The 14,481-nt window shown below is 46.6% G+C and overlaps 1 protein-coding gene across 2 annotated transcripts in view; it reads right to left on the bottom strand.

Moving 5' to 3' along the window:
* ak2 (adenylate kinase 2) overlaps positions 1-12,659 on the bottom strand; it is a 44,140-nt gene extending 31,481 nt beyond the window's left edge. For both annotated transcript variants that reach the window (XM_038797488.1, XM_038797480.1), the window contains exons 1-3: positions 12,536-12,659; positions 9,486-9,596; positions 6,270-6,364 (exon numbers count right to left, since the gene is read on the bottom strand). In XM_038797488.1, the coding sequence (XP_038653416.1) occupies positions 6,270-6,364; positions 9,486-9,596; positions 12,536-12,610 (281 nt within the window). In that variant the 5' untranslated portion in view covers positions 12,611-12,659. The remainder of the gene's footprint in view (positions 1-6,269; positions 6,365-9,485; positions 9,597-12,535) is intronic.
* Between the last annotated feature and the right edge of the window lie 1,822 nt (positions 12,660-14,481).

The following is a 14,481-nucleotide window of genomic DNA, read 5'->3' as shown; positions in this document are numbered from 1 at the left end:
AGATGGGGTTGCTGAGTCACGGGGATAGGACAAGGATAGGACCTAGGTAGGGTGCTCTTTCAGAGGGTCGGTGCAGACTCGATTGGCCAATGGCCTCCTAACTGCACTGTAGTGATTCAATGAGAGACCAACTCCTTTGTAAGGAAACAGGGTTAGGCGGAGTGTGATTTAATTTTTTGAATGTTGGGGACGATCACATTGAATTGTTTGTTATTTTTTGTTTGTTATTTACAGCACAGGAGGACCATTCAGGCCATCGTGTCTGCCCCGGCTCCCAAAAGAGCAACCTAGCTAGGCCAATTCCCCACCCCTCTAAATTAATCACTTTCAAATATATATTCAGCTCTCTTTTGAAACTTCCTATGGAATCCACCTCCACCACTTTCCAAGACAGCGCATTCCAAAACCCAACAACTCTCCGAGTAAAGAGGTTTCTCCTCAACTCTCTCCTAGCTCTCTTGCTGACCATCTTGAAATTGTGACCCGCTAGTCACATACATACCAGCTCGTGGAAACAGAATATCCTTCTTTATCCTGTCAGAATTTGTTCAGAATTTTGAACACCTCAATAATTTTGAACATCTCTTGATCTTCTCTGCTCCAAGGAGAACAAGCCCAATTTTGCCAATCTTCCCTTGTATCTAAAATTCCTCATTCCTGGTATCATTCTAGTAAATCTCCTCCGCACTCTCTCCAGGGCTTTAACATCCTTCCTTAAATAAGGTGCCCAGGATGAACACAATACCCCAAATATGGTCTGACCAATGATTTGTAGAGGTGTAGCATCACTTCCTTGCTTTAATACTTTGCCTTTAATTATAAACCCAAGGATGCTATTAAGCTTTCTTAATCACTGTTTGAACTTGCCTGGCCACCTTCAGAGAATTATACACTTGAACCCAGAGGTCCTGCTCCTATACCATTGAGCCTATATTGTCTCCCCATGTTTATTCCACCAAAATGCATGACCTCACATTTTGCTGCATTGAAGTTAATCTGCCAGGTGTCTGCCCATTTGGCCAACTTGTCAATGTACCTCTGAAGTCATTCAGTGTCATCCTCACAATTCACTATTCTCCCTAGCTTAGTACCATCTGCAAATTTAGAGATTTTGCCCTCAACATCCACTTCTAAACCATTTATATAAATCAGAAAAAACAAGGATCCCAACACTGAGCTCTGGGGAACACCACTTTCAACTAATCTCCAGCCTGAGAAATGCCCGTCTATACCTACCTTCTGTTTCCTATCTCTTAGCTAACTTCTAAACCATACTGCCAAGGACCCATCAATCCCCAACATTTTAAATTTGCTAACCAACCTGCCATGTGGCACTGTATCAAATGCTTTTTGAAAATCAAAATGTACAACAACCACGGCACTACCTTCATCCACTGCCTGTGTCACTTCGTCAAATAATTCAATTAAATTTGTCAGACATAACCTGCCCATGACAAAGCCTTGTTGACAGTCTTGTATTAACTTATTTTTCTCCAAGTATATATTTATCTCATCCCGTATTATGGCCTCTATCAGTTTTCCCACAATTGATGTCAAGCTGACAGGTCTGTAGTTTCCTGGGTTACCCTTTGCCCCTTTCTTGAACAACAACGCCACATTTGCAATCCTCCAGCCCCCGGGATTAATCCTGTTTTCAGAGAGGCCTGGAAAATTTCTGTCAACGCTCTGCAATATCCTTCCTTAACTCTCTCAGCAATCTAGGATGCATCCCATCCAGACCTGGTGACTGTTATATTACAATTCCGATGATGAGAATTCTTCCAGATGATGACAAATTATTTAGTTAGCAATATATAATGATCTTGTGAGTTCTTTCACTTTAATTCCAGACTAGTAAAACAATAAATTAAGATTAAGCTAACAGTTATAATATACTGCACACTGATCTGATCACATCTTCACTCTCGCTGTTCTCCACACACTAAAAAGAGCGGGAAACTCCTTATATAGCTCGTGTTAGTGTCGCCATCTAGTGATCATCTATCCTTCACTATCTTTTACCATTAATATGCTTGAAAAGCATTTTGTTATTTGTTTTAGCACAGCCTGCAATCCTTCCCTCATGCTTCCTCTTAACCTTCCTTATTCCAGCCTTAGCCTCTTCTGCATTTGAGGTACACCTCCTGATTTCTATTGTTATTATAATTCCAGCATTTAATTTTTACAGTTTGGGTTTTAGTTTGATGTGGGGTTCTGTTCTGATTGTTATAAAAATATATAGCTCCTGTTGGAGTGCAATCGTTTAAGAGGTTTTAATATTTTGTTATGTGTGTAACCATTTTTCTTCACTCTAGTTGGGAGCCGTCATGCTAACCGTAGAGGTAGCAAACGGGAGCGGTGATGAAGGGTTGACTGCAGGTCATTGTAGTAGTTTTTAAAAAAAAGATAATTAGCTTGGAGTTCCTGTTTTGTTTAGGTTTGTTAGTTATAGATTTTAGTTGTGTGTTAGTCTCGCATATGCGTATTTGGATGGGGTAGTATCTGAGGGCAAGGGTACAGGGGGTAATCTGCTGATGGTGACTGCAGATTTTTTTTTGTTTAGGCGCCCGATTATGACCACGCGCGTGCGCCGAGAGCGATTGCGTGTGCAGGTGTTATTGCGTGCGTGCACGCAGAAGGCAAGAGGAGATTTCCAATTTGTTGGGTCACCTGGAATGACAGGGGTTCAATGGCCCAGTGAAAAGGTTAAGAGTATTTGGTCACCATAAGAGTTTAAATTTTGATGCGGTATTTATTTCTGCAGGAGACTCATTTGCGGGTCAGAGACCAGACAAGGCTGCGGAAGGGGTGGGTGGAACAAGTCTCTCATTCAGGCTTCGGTGGTAATGCCCATGGTGCGGAAATATTAATTCATAAAAGGGTTCCATTTCCTGTCACTAAGATCTAGGTTGAAATGAATGAAAATGAAAATCGCTTATTGTCACGAGTAGGCTTCAAATGAAGTTACTGTGAAAAGCCCCTAGTCGCCACAGTCCGGCGCCTGTTCAGGGAGGCTGTTACGGGAGTCAAACGGTGCTCCTGGCCTGCTTGGTCTGCTTTCAAAGCCAGCGATTTAGCCCTGTGCTAAACAGCCTCAGGTTGACCCAGTGGCGGACAAGTGGCTCTCTGGCGGGCACTCTGGTGATTTTGGTTAATAAAACATATGAATTTCAGTAATTTGCAGGCCTCCCTCCCAGAATTGGATTTGCATCATCTTATTATGGGTGGGGACTTAAATTGTGTTCTGAACCCTAGTCTGGATCAGTCTAAGCCCAAATCTCAGACTCTTATCAAGGGTGGCCAAAGCTTTGTTGTTTTTCATGGAACAGATGGGCAGATGTAGATCCTTGGCACTTTTGCAATAGGGGATAAAGATTTTTCTTTTTTTCCCCCCACGTGTATCAGGTATACTCGCGGATCGATGTTTCTGTGGTGGATAGGTCTTTGCTCCCTTTTCATAGAATTTACAGTGCTGTGGCCATTCAGCCCATCGGGTCTGCACCGTCCCTTGGAAAGAGCATCCTAATTAAGCCCACGCCTCCAGCCCATCCCCATAACCTCTCCTCACCTTTTGAAAACTATGGGGCAATTTAGCATGGCCAATACACTTAGCTTGCACATCGTTGGACTGTGGGAGGAAGCCGGAGCATACGGAGGAAACCCATGCAGACTTGGGGAGAAAGTGCAAACACCATACAGAGTCAGCCGAGGCCAGAATTGAACCTGGAACCTTGGAGCTGTGAGGCAGCACTGCTAACCACTATGCCACCGTGCCGGCTAGTTACTCAGCGACAGCAATTTCAGACTATGCCCCACACTTTGTTCATTTGGCACAAGAGTCAGGTCCCTCCCGGCATCCCCAATGGAGATTGGACACGGCATTATTAGCGGACAAGAAATTTTGTGAACGCATCTCCATTGCCATTGGGGAATATGCAAAATGTTATTAAAGTGAATCAATCAATCTCACCTTCTGTTATGGGAAACCCTTAAGGTGGTCCTCAAGAGGGGAGATTACCTCCTACAAAGTGCACATGGTGAAGGCAGCGAGGACAGAGCAGCAGAGGTTGGTGGATTCCATTCTTGTGGTGAACCATCAATACTCACTTGCCCCAACCCTGGAGCTGTGGGCAAGTCGGAAAAGGATGGTGGCACAGTGGCTAGCACTAATGCATCATGGCATCGTGGATTTAGGTTTAATCCCGGCCCGGGTCACTGTCCGTGTGGAGTTTGCACATTCTGTCCATGTCTACACGAGTCATAAGCACACAATCCAAAGATGCAGGTTAGGTGGATTGGCCACACTACATTGCCCCTTAATTGGGAAAAAAATAATTGGGTACTTTAAATTTAAAAAAATGAAAAGGCTGCAGACACAATTCGAGCTATTGTCAACAGAGCAGTGGACCAGTTGCAGCGCGAGGGGTATGTTTTATGAACACAGGGAGGTGGTCAGTCGCCTCTTACCTCACCAGCTGAAGCGATAGGCAACTCCTCAGGATTTTGTACAGGTATGTATCTTGAGCGCTAGTCTGGCTTCCGTCCCTCATCAGGTCAATGTGGCTTTGGAATCATTCTATCAGGGTGTCTAAAGATCGGAGCCTCCTGCTGAGGGATTGGTCATGATTGACTTTTCGGACAGTTTTGGAGGGATGAGGAGGGAGGTGTCGGAATTCCCATTTGGCCCAGATGTAATTGTGAAATGCATTGGATTGATGCAGATTGGCAAAGCCCCTGGTCTCAATAGCTTCCCCATTGAATTTTAAGAAGTTTGCAGAGCAGTTGGTACCTTTAATTCGGGATATGTTTAAAGATTACATATCTCAGGGTTCATTGCCTTCCGTCCTCACACAGGCCTCTATTTCCTTTATACTCAAAAAAGATCTACTTGACCTACTTCACTCCTGATTGCAGATGTTAAGTTACTTTCCACGGTGCTGGAACGGTGGCTAGAGCCCTGCAACCCAGATGTAATCTCAGAGTATCAGACCAGACTAGCTTCATTAGGGGGTCAGCACCACCCTCTTCCCTGTTAAGGAGAATTTTGTCTCTGGCCGGGTCTGATGGAGGAACTATTTTGGGCGTATACGCCATATCCTCTCAACGGAGTCATCTCTGTTGAGTGAGGCGAGGGTGAAATGGGAGGGTGAGGTGGATCCCATTCTGGATGATGAGGTATGGAATGAGGCCCTTTACAGGGTCCACTCCACACCTTCATGTGCTCAGCTAAGTCAGTTCCAATTCAAGGTGGTGCATCTGACTAAATCGAGGATGCGTGGATTTTTCTCTGGGGTGGAGGACAACTGTGAATGTTCTCTCAGGGGCCAGGTAACCGCACTTGATGTTCTGGTCTTGTCTCAAGTTGGTAAGCTTTTGAGTCTCTTGGTTCAACACCAGGTCAGAAATACTCAAATGCCGATTTGGATCCATGTCCCCTGGTGACCATTTTTGGGGTATCAGACTCGCCAGTGCTTTAAACGGGGATGAAGGCGGATGATCTTGCCTTTGCCTCGTTAATAGCCAGGAGAAGAGTTCTGCTTGGGTGGAGATCTTCTATTCAACCCAGTGCCTTGGCTTGGTTGGGTGACCTCCTTCTTTCTTACATCTGGAGAAGGTTAAGTACACCATTAGAAGTAAAACGATTCTACCCAAGACACACCAAGTCATTTTCTTTTTTATGAAAAAAGTAATCGTCAGCTGTTAAGAGTTTAGCTTTTGGGGTTAAGTTAATATGTGCTTTTGCTGGTTAGTCTCAATTATTTGATTGTGTAACTTTGGTTAATTGTTTTGTATGATTTTGTTTATTATGAAAAAATTTTAATAAACTTTTTTCGACAACTGCACAACAATTTAATGGATCAACATAATGCTTAGTATAATATGGAGTCAAAGTGTTTCTTACATTCACGCAAATTATAAAGATTCCAGGTGGCAAAAATACCTCTTTAACTAGTCTTTGATGGTTTTAATGCAACAGCTGACAAGAGGCCGACACTGCACATGTGCCGGAAATGCTCTCCCTAGTGTTGTGGCACAAATTAACACAGCCGATATCTAAACAGTAGCTGTAATAGAGTAGCATCCACTCACCTAATTGCTGCAACAGAATTATTTATGCACTGTTGTTTAGAGATAATCTAACACTGTTTTAATATATAATAGCCAGTTTCTGCTCAAAAAAAAGAGCTAAATATGCATGCAGTACATTCAACTAGTAGAATAGATTGTGTAACAAACCTATCGATGAACTAAAAAAACATATTTGTTACCTGCCACAAATCCTGGTTATCAGTAAGTTATCTTCAATCTTGAGCTCTAGAACAGAGTCTAGCTTCTCAGATCGCTTTTCCAATTGCGTATCAAACTGTAACAAGAACAAAATTGACTGAGAAAGCAAGAACATTACATATATGGAGATTCATATATGTATGAATCATTTTCATTTCATTTTTCATATATGGCATTGTCATGTGCTCCTTAAATAACTCCAGTTTAAAAGAAAAGGTGTTCCAAAAAAGGGTTTTCAAAAACTCAACAATGGAGAAATACTGTTTAAACCTTTTAACTAATGCCCATCCACTGGCTATCAACCCACCGATCTCAATCTGAACACGAGTTATATCTATGATGGTAGTTCTGGCATGACATCAACTTCCACTAATTTTTCCCTTACTGTGGGAAATTATCTGGCACCTGTTCAAACAAGTGACTGATACAAATGCAGCTTGTGTAAATGAAAAGCCACAACAGGTAAATATGACTTGGTATCAAGATATAACCCAACAAATAGTAAACAAATGTTAATTCTAAATTAACCAGTAAGGGCAGCACAGTAGCATTGTGGATAGCACAATTGCTTCACAGCTCCAGGGTTCCAGGTTCGATTCCGGCTTGGGTCACTGTCTGTGCAGAGTCTGCACATCCTCCCATTGTGTGCGTGGGTTTCCTCCGGGTGTTCTGGTTTCCTCCCACAGTCCAAAGATGTGCAGGTTAGGTGGATTGGCCATGATAAATTGCCCTTGGTGTCCAAAATTGCCCTTGGTGTCCAAAATTGCCCTTGGTGTCCAAAATTGCCCTTGGTGTCCAAAATTGCCCTTGGTGTCCAAAATTGCCCTTGGTGTCCAAAATTGCCCTTGGTGTCCAAAATTGCCCTTGGTGTCCAAAATTGCCCTTGGTGTCCAAAATTGCCCTTGGTGTCCAAAATTGCCCTTGGTGTCCAAAATTGCCCTTGGTGTCCAAAATTGCCCTTGGTGTCCAAAATTGCCCTTGGTGTCCAAAATTGCCCTTGGTGTCCAAAATTGCCCTTGGTGTCCAAAATTGCCCTTGGTGTCCAAAATTGCCCTTGGTGTCCAAAATTGCCCTTGGTGTCCAAAATTGCCCTTGGTGTCCAAAATTGCCCTTGGTGTCCAAAATTGCCCTTGGTGTCCAAAATTGCCCTTGGTGTCCAAAATTGCCCTTGGTGTCCAAAATTGCCCTTGGTGTCCAAAATTGCCCTTGGTGTCCAAAATTGCCCTTGGTGTTGGTGGGAATACTGGGTTATGGGGATAGGGTGGAGGTGTTGACCTTGGGTAGGGTGCTCCTTCCAAGAGCCGGTGCAAACTCGATGGGCCGAAAGGCCTCCTTCTGCACTGTAAATTCTATGATTAGTTCTAGTTGCAATAAACTTGCTCTGATATCCTAGCATTGATTTTCTATACTTAGAAAATCGAATTTCTATCACAAGACAACCAATGTAAAGCATGCCCACAATTCATATTATACAAAGCGGACACTGAAGAAAACCTTTATAGCTTACATTTATATAGTATCTTCAGTGCAGAAAAATGTGCAAAATAACCAAGGGAGGGTGGACTGCAGGAGGGGTAGCCAACAGCAAGGTTAAATGTGGTCTTTCAGGAAGGTCTTAAAGGAAGATAGGGAACTGAAAAGGCAGAAAGTGTTTCCGTTGCAAATTCCAGAACGTGATGCCAAGATGGTGAACGGCATGGTAACCAACAGTGGGGTAAAGATATGGGAATGATGCACAAGCGGCAAGAGAGTGCTGCAATCGTAACGCCTGGAGAATGACTGGACAGCATGGTGGCTCAGTCATTTGTACTGCTGCCTCATGGCGCCGTGACCCGGGTTTGATCCAGGACCTGGGTCACTGTCCCGCATAGGGTTTGCACATTCTCCCAGTGTCTATGCTGGTCTCACTCCAACAACCCAAAGATGTGCGGGGTAGGTGGATTGGCCTTGCTAAATTGCCCCTTAATTGGAAAAAAAAATCAGTCTGGTGATGACCAAAATTATACATGTGGTATTCACTGACAGGTGATGTTAATGGTGGAAATAAACAGTCTTGTTGATGAAAGGACTATGGATTTGGATATTCAAAGGGGTCCGAATAGAATAAGGTTGTCAACAGTGTGGTTCAGCATTGATCCCTGAATCAGTCTGATATTTCCACCATGTTTTTCCAATAAGCATTCCCATTGTCAATCAATGCTATATGTTAATTTTAAAATGTTATATTCATCACTGACTAATCTATAGATTTTGGCTTCTCAATTTCTCCTTATCAAATACAAAATCTGGAGTCATATATACCCTTAATCCTATATACAGAATGATAATCAGTTAACAAAATATTCTTTGTCAGCTATTATACTTTGCAAATTGTCATTCTAGTCAATGAACCATGTCAAACTCATTTTATTGATCTCACCATCTGAAAATGATTTCAATTCCTTATAATTAGCATTTTTTTTTCACTGCATTTGATATAACCTGCATTTCGTACACTTCGCACCAACTGACGGATGAAATTTAGCAGTTAAAGATTTCCAAATTTTGAATACTTTTCACAAACATGTTATCTGAATCCTTCAATTTTATCATCACAAGAACACATTATGTTGGGCGCAAAGGTAAAATATCAAGATTAAACGTAGGCTTGCTTTTTGGTTATCTACTTAATGTTTCGTAATATCTTTCATGGAGGTCTTCCGAGTCATTGAAGCGTTAACCCTATTTCTGTCTCCAGAGCCGAGTTTTCCCAGCATTTTTGGTTTTTATTTCAGATTTCCAGCATCGGCAATATTTTACTTTATTAAGCAGAAGCAACTATATGTTAAAACTGCAGAAAATATAATTCTCCCCAAAAGTGTTCAATTAAGCTTCACGTTCTTATAAAGGTACCTGAAAATTCAGATAGTCAACACAGACCAACCCAATTCATCTTATTCCAAAAAATCCCACAAATATTTAAAGTAATTGCCTTCTCTTTCATTAAACTCTCTCAATTATTCCCTTTATAATAAAATTATTGTCCTTCCCAATACTTCTATTTTGGAAACTAAAATCATGGCTACAAATTAATCCCCTCCATATTACTCATTAAACAGTCAGGTAAAATTTAATAATAGCTGGGTATCAGTACTCTTAGACCATGCTACAAGATCATGTTCCAGTCTGCCATACAATTTTAATAAAATATAACTTACAATCTGCGCCTGATTCACAGTGCGAGGAAATCCATCTAATAGAAATCCATTTTTGCAAGCTGGGCTGTCCAAGTTTTTATCAATCAACTCAACCACCGTCTCATCGCTGACCTAGATAAATAACCAAAAATATTTATTACCAACAGGAAAACATGCACAAAATCAGCCCCAGAGACCCTCCAACCTCAAACATTCTACGAGCTGTTAAAGCTTGGGAAGGAGATACAAGTCTGAGAACATGCATGAACAGACTCAAAAACAGCTTCTTCCCCACTGTCACCAGACTCCTAAACGACCCTCTTATTGGCTGACCTCATTAACACTACACCCCTGTATGCTTCACCTAATGCCGGTGTTATGTAGTTACATTGTGTACCTTGTGTTGCCTATTATGTATTTTCTTTTATTTCCTTTTCTTTTCGTGTACTTAATGATCTGTTGAGCTGCTCGCAGCAAAATACCTTTCACTATACCTTGGTACACATGACAATAAACAAAATCAAATCCAGAATATCTGTTAACTTTTTTTTTTAAGTTGCACACGATTCCCACAAGTCCCCAATCTCAAACATCAGGAAATAAATGTATAAAGTGCACACATGATATCTCCCGTATCTAGAAGGGTGGAGAAATAAATAAATAGAAGGGAGACATAAATACATTTTTTACAAATATATACCTTCCAGAAATTAACTCAAGTTTAAAACCAAAAGAGAAAATGCTGTAAAATCTCTACAGGTCTGGCAGCATCTGTTGGGAGAAGAGAGCTAATGTTTCAAGCCCAGATGGCCCTTTGTCAAAGTCAAAAGACATAGAAGGTGGAAGATATTTATACTGTGGGGGTGACAGAATGAAAGATGAGTCATAGCTGCAGAAACCAAGGCAAACGATTGCTAACATCCACAGAAACCAAGGGAAAAGAGTGCTAATGTCAGTCCCCAGAGAGAACAAAAGATATGAACGGCCAACGGCAGAGAAACTAAAATCAGAGGGTAAATTGTGACGGATGTAGGGGAGGCAGGGAGGAAGCAAAGGGGAGAAAAGGTCAGGAGAGGAGGGATAAAATAGGGGGGGAATATATATACATAATATATTATATATATATATATATAAATAATAAAGACAATAAATAAATAAAATGTAAAAAGACAGTTAAAATGAAATGGAATGAACACAAAGGGGTCGAGCTGAGGTCAAGTGATTCATCTGAAGTTGTTGAATTCGATGTTGAGGCCGGAAGGCTGCAGCGTACCTAACCGGAAAATGAGATGTTGTTCCTCCAGTTTGCGTTGAGCTTCACTGGAACACTGCAGCAGGCCAAGGACAGACATGTGGGCATGGGAGCAGGGTCTTGTGTTAAAATGGCAAGCAACGGGAAGGTGTAACACCGGCCCCTTTCTCTTTTCCATGCTTAACATCTCAGGTCCACTGTGGCACTGAGGACCCTGGTTCAAATCCCTGCCCTGGGTCACTGACCGTATGGAGTTTGCACAATCTCCCTATGTCTGCATGGGTTCCACTCCACAACGCAAAGATGCGCAGGTTAGGTGGATTGGCCACACTAAATTGCCCCTTAATTGGAAAAATATAATTGGGTACTCTAAAGTTATATTAAAAAACATCCCAGGCCCAAAACACTCATTCCAGGTTTTAGTTTCTCTGCCGTTTGGCCTTTCACACCTTTTATTCTCTCTGGGGACTGCCATTAGCACTCTTTTCCCTTGGCTTCTGTGGCTATTAGCACTCTGTTCCCTTGGCTTCTGTGGCTATTAGCACTCTGTTCCCTTGGCTTCTGTGGATGTTAGCACTCTTTTCCCTTGGTTTCTGTGGATGTTAGCAATCTTTTCCCTTGGCTTCTGTGGCTATTAGCACTCTGTTCCCTTGGTTTCTGTGGCTATTAGCACTCTGCTCCCTTGGTTTCTGTGGATGTTAGCACTCTTTTCCCTTGGTTTCTTTGGACGTTAATTCATCTTTCATTCCGTCACCCCACAGTATAAATATCTCCCACTTTCTACAGTATATCTTTTACCCTCGACAAAAGGGTTTTCCTTGCACGGAAAAGTTTGCCCACCCCTGCATTAGGGGGAAGAGATCTTCTGGCTGTCCGCACCGGCGGAATCTTCTGGTCCCACCAACCATGCACCGCTGCTGCATGTTTCCCTGCAACGTGTGGTAAATTCAATGAGATATCCTATCGACAGCAGTGGGACCAGAAAATCCCAGTGGCCAATGGCAATGCTGCCTCCCGCCACCAAGAAACCCACCGCAGGGAGACGAGAGAATCTCGCCCTAGATATTTTGGTAGTGTGAATTGAGAAAGATTATATTGTCCTGTGAAGTGGCGTCAAAGGGTCATTAATACAAAAAAATCACCAAGTGCAACTCGAAGTTCATTTTTGGGTGCACGGAACATTTTGCTACAGGATGTAATTAATTCTAGAGTGAAAATTGCTAAGTATTTGAAGCCGTGAAAGATATAATACTAAAGAAAAAGTAAACATGGGATCAGTTTTGCACGCTCTAGCAAAGTCTGAATGAGCATAGTCGCGATGGGCCCAAAGACGTCATACGTTTGTTTTCTTGAAATGGGCACGAACAGAAAAGTCAAACTGTGGTCTGATACCATAAGTGATGGTCACCCTTCAGTAACTCACTCAAGAAACCATTCTCTCTGCATAAATAAAATAAACACGCAGTTTTAGTGCACAGAGCATCACGTGAGCCCAATCTAGTCCTCATCAAATGGCCATGCAGTTTCTAGTACTAGCTACTATATACTGTATTCTCTTATTCTCAATTGTCCAACCGGGGATCAGCTAATTCATCCAAAGAAAATAAAAGACAGGATCTTGCTGGCTTTTATTAATCAGTTTTTACACTGAGTAACATCTTTTCCAATCGATCTCAAGAAAGCATTTATCTAACAATGTTTGCACCATATTTTAAGTTCAAGCATAGTTGACAACAAACTAATGTCTTACAATACACACAATAAAGGTGCACATTATAGTAGTTATAACAAAAGTGTCAATTTATTATACACAACTTACTAATTTCCCAGCATCCATTGTTTCCTTTAACCTCTGACCCAATTCTGATCCTGTTGCTACCATGGCTCGCAGCATGTCACCCGTTGCTAAGTGACAGACATTGTAGTGAACTGCAAGCCTCTGAGCCTGAAACAAGAATGGAAAGCAATTAAGATATCCCACTCCCCTCCTCCCCATCCCTCCCTCGCTGTGCCTCCCCCTCCCCTCCTTCCCATCCCACCCCCCCTCACCCTCCCCACCCCCACCCCCTCTGTGCCTGCCCCCCACCCCGCCGTCCCTCCCCCTCCCCGTGCCTCACCCGCCATCCCTCTCCTCCTCCCACATCCCTCCCTCGCCGTGCCTCCCCCCACCATCCCTCCCTGTGCCTCCCCCCACCGTCCCTCCCTGTGCCTCCCCCTCGTCGTGCCTCCCCCTCCCTCGCTGTGCCTCCCCCCCTCCCTTGCTCCCCCTCCCCTCATTCGCCGTGCTCCCTCCTCCCCTTCCTCCCCCCATTCCGTGCTCCCCCCTCCCTTGCCGTGCTCCGACCCTCCCCTCCCTCGCCGTGCTCCCCCTCCCCTCGCCGTGCTCCACCCTCCCCCGCCATGCTCCACCCTCCCCTACCCCGCCGTGCTCCCCCCCTCCCCTCCCTCGCCGTGCTCCCCCCTCCCCTCCCTCGCCGTGCTCCCACCCTCCCCGTGCTCTCCCCCTCCCCTCCCCCGCCGTGCTCCCCCCTCCCCCGCCTCGCCGTGCTCCCCCCTCCCCCCCTCGCCGTGCTCCCCCCCCCCCCTCGCCGTGCTCCCCCTCCCCCCTCGCCGTGTTCCCCCCTCCCCTCCCTCGCCGTGCTCCCCCCTCCCCTCCCTCGCCGTGCCTCCCGCGCCCCCCTCTCGCCGCGCCTCCCGCTCCCCCCTCTCGCCGCGCTCCGCTCCCCCCTCTCGCCGCGCCTCCCGCTCCCCCCCCTCGCCGCGCCTCCCCCCCCCCCCTCGCCGCGCCTCCCGCTCCCCCCTCTCGCCGCGCCTCCCGCTCCCCCCTCTCGCCGCGCCTCCCGCTCCCCCCTCGCCGCGCCTCCCGCTCCCCCTCTCGCCGCGCCTCCCGCTCCCCCTCTCGCCGCGCCTCCCGCTCCCCCCTCTCGCCGCGCCTCCCGCTCCCCCCTCTCGCCGCGCCTCCCGCTCCCCCCCCTCGCCGCGCCTCCCCCCCCCTCTCGCCGCGCCTCCCGCTCCCCCCTCTCGCCGCGCCTCCGCTCCCCCCTCTCGCCGCGCCTCCCGCTCCCCCTCTCGCCGCGCCTCCCGCCCCCCTCCGCCGCGCCTCCCCTCCCCCCTCTGCCGCGCCTCCCCCGCTCCCCCTCTCGCCGCGCCTCCCGCTCCCCCCTCTCGCCGTGCCTCCCGCTCCCCCCTCTCGCCGTGCCTCCCGCTCCCCTCGCCGTGCTTCCCGCTCCCCTCTCTCGCCGTGTCTCCCCTCCCCTGCCTCCCCTCCCCTCTCTCGCCGTGCCTCCCCCTCCCCTCTCTCGCCGTGCCTCCCCCTCCCCACTCTCGCCGTGCCTCCCCCCTCCCCACTCTCGCCGTGCCTCCCCCTCCCCACTCTCGCCGTGCCTCCCCCTCCCCGCCGTGCCTCCCCCTCCCCTCCCCTCTCGCCGTGCCTCCCCTCCCCTCCCGTGCCTCCCCTCCCCTCTCTCGCTGTGCCTCCCCCTCCCCTCTCTCGCCGTGCCCCCCCTCCCCTCTCGCCGTGCCTCCCCCTCCCCTCTCGCCGTGCGTGCCGCTCCCCCCTCTCGCCGTGCCTCCCACTCCCCCTCTCGCCGTGCCTCCCCCTCCCGCCGTGCCTCCCGCCTCCCCCCCTCTCGCCGTGCCTCCCCCTCCCCCTCGCCTCCCCCCTCCCCCCTCTCGCCGTGCCTCCCCCTCCCCCCTCTCGCCGTGCCTCCCCCTCTCGCCGTGCCTCCCGCTCCCCCCTCTCGCCGTGCCTCCACCTCCCCCCTC

This window comes from Scyliorhinus canicula, chromosome 1, assembly GCF_902713615.1.
Source record: "Scyliorhinus canicula chromosome 1, sScyCan1.1, whole genome shotgun sequence".
NCBI lineage: Eukaryota > Metazoa > Chordata > Chondrichthyes > Carcharhiniformes > Scyliorhinidae > Scyliorhinus > Scyliorhinus canicula.
Note: the sequence above shows the minus strand (reverse complement) of the source record. Positions and strands in the feature narration are given on the sequence as shown.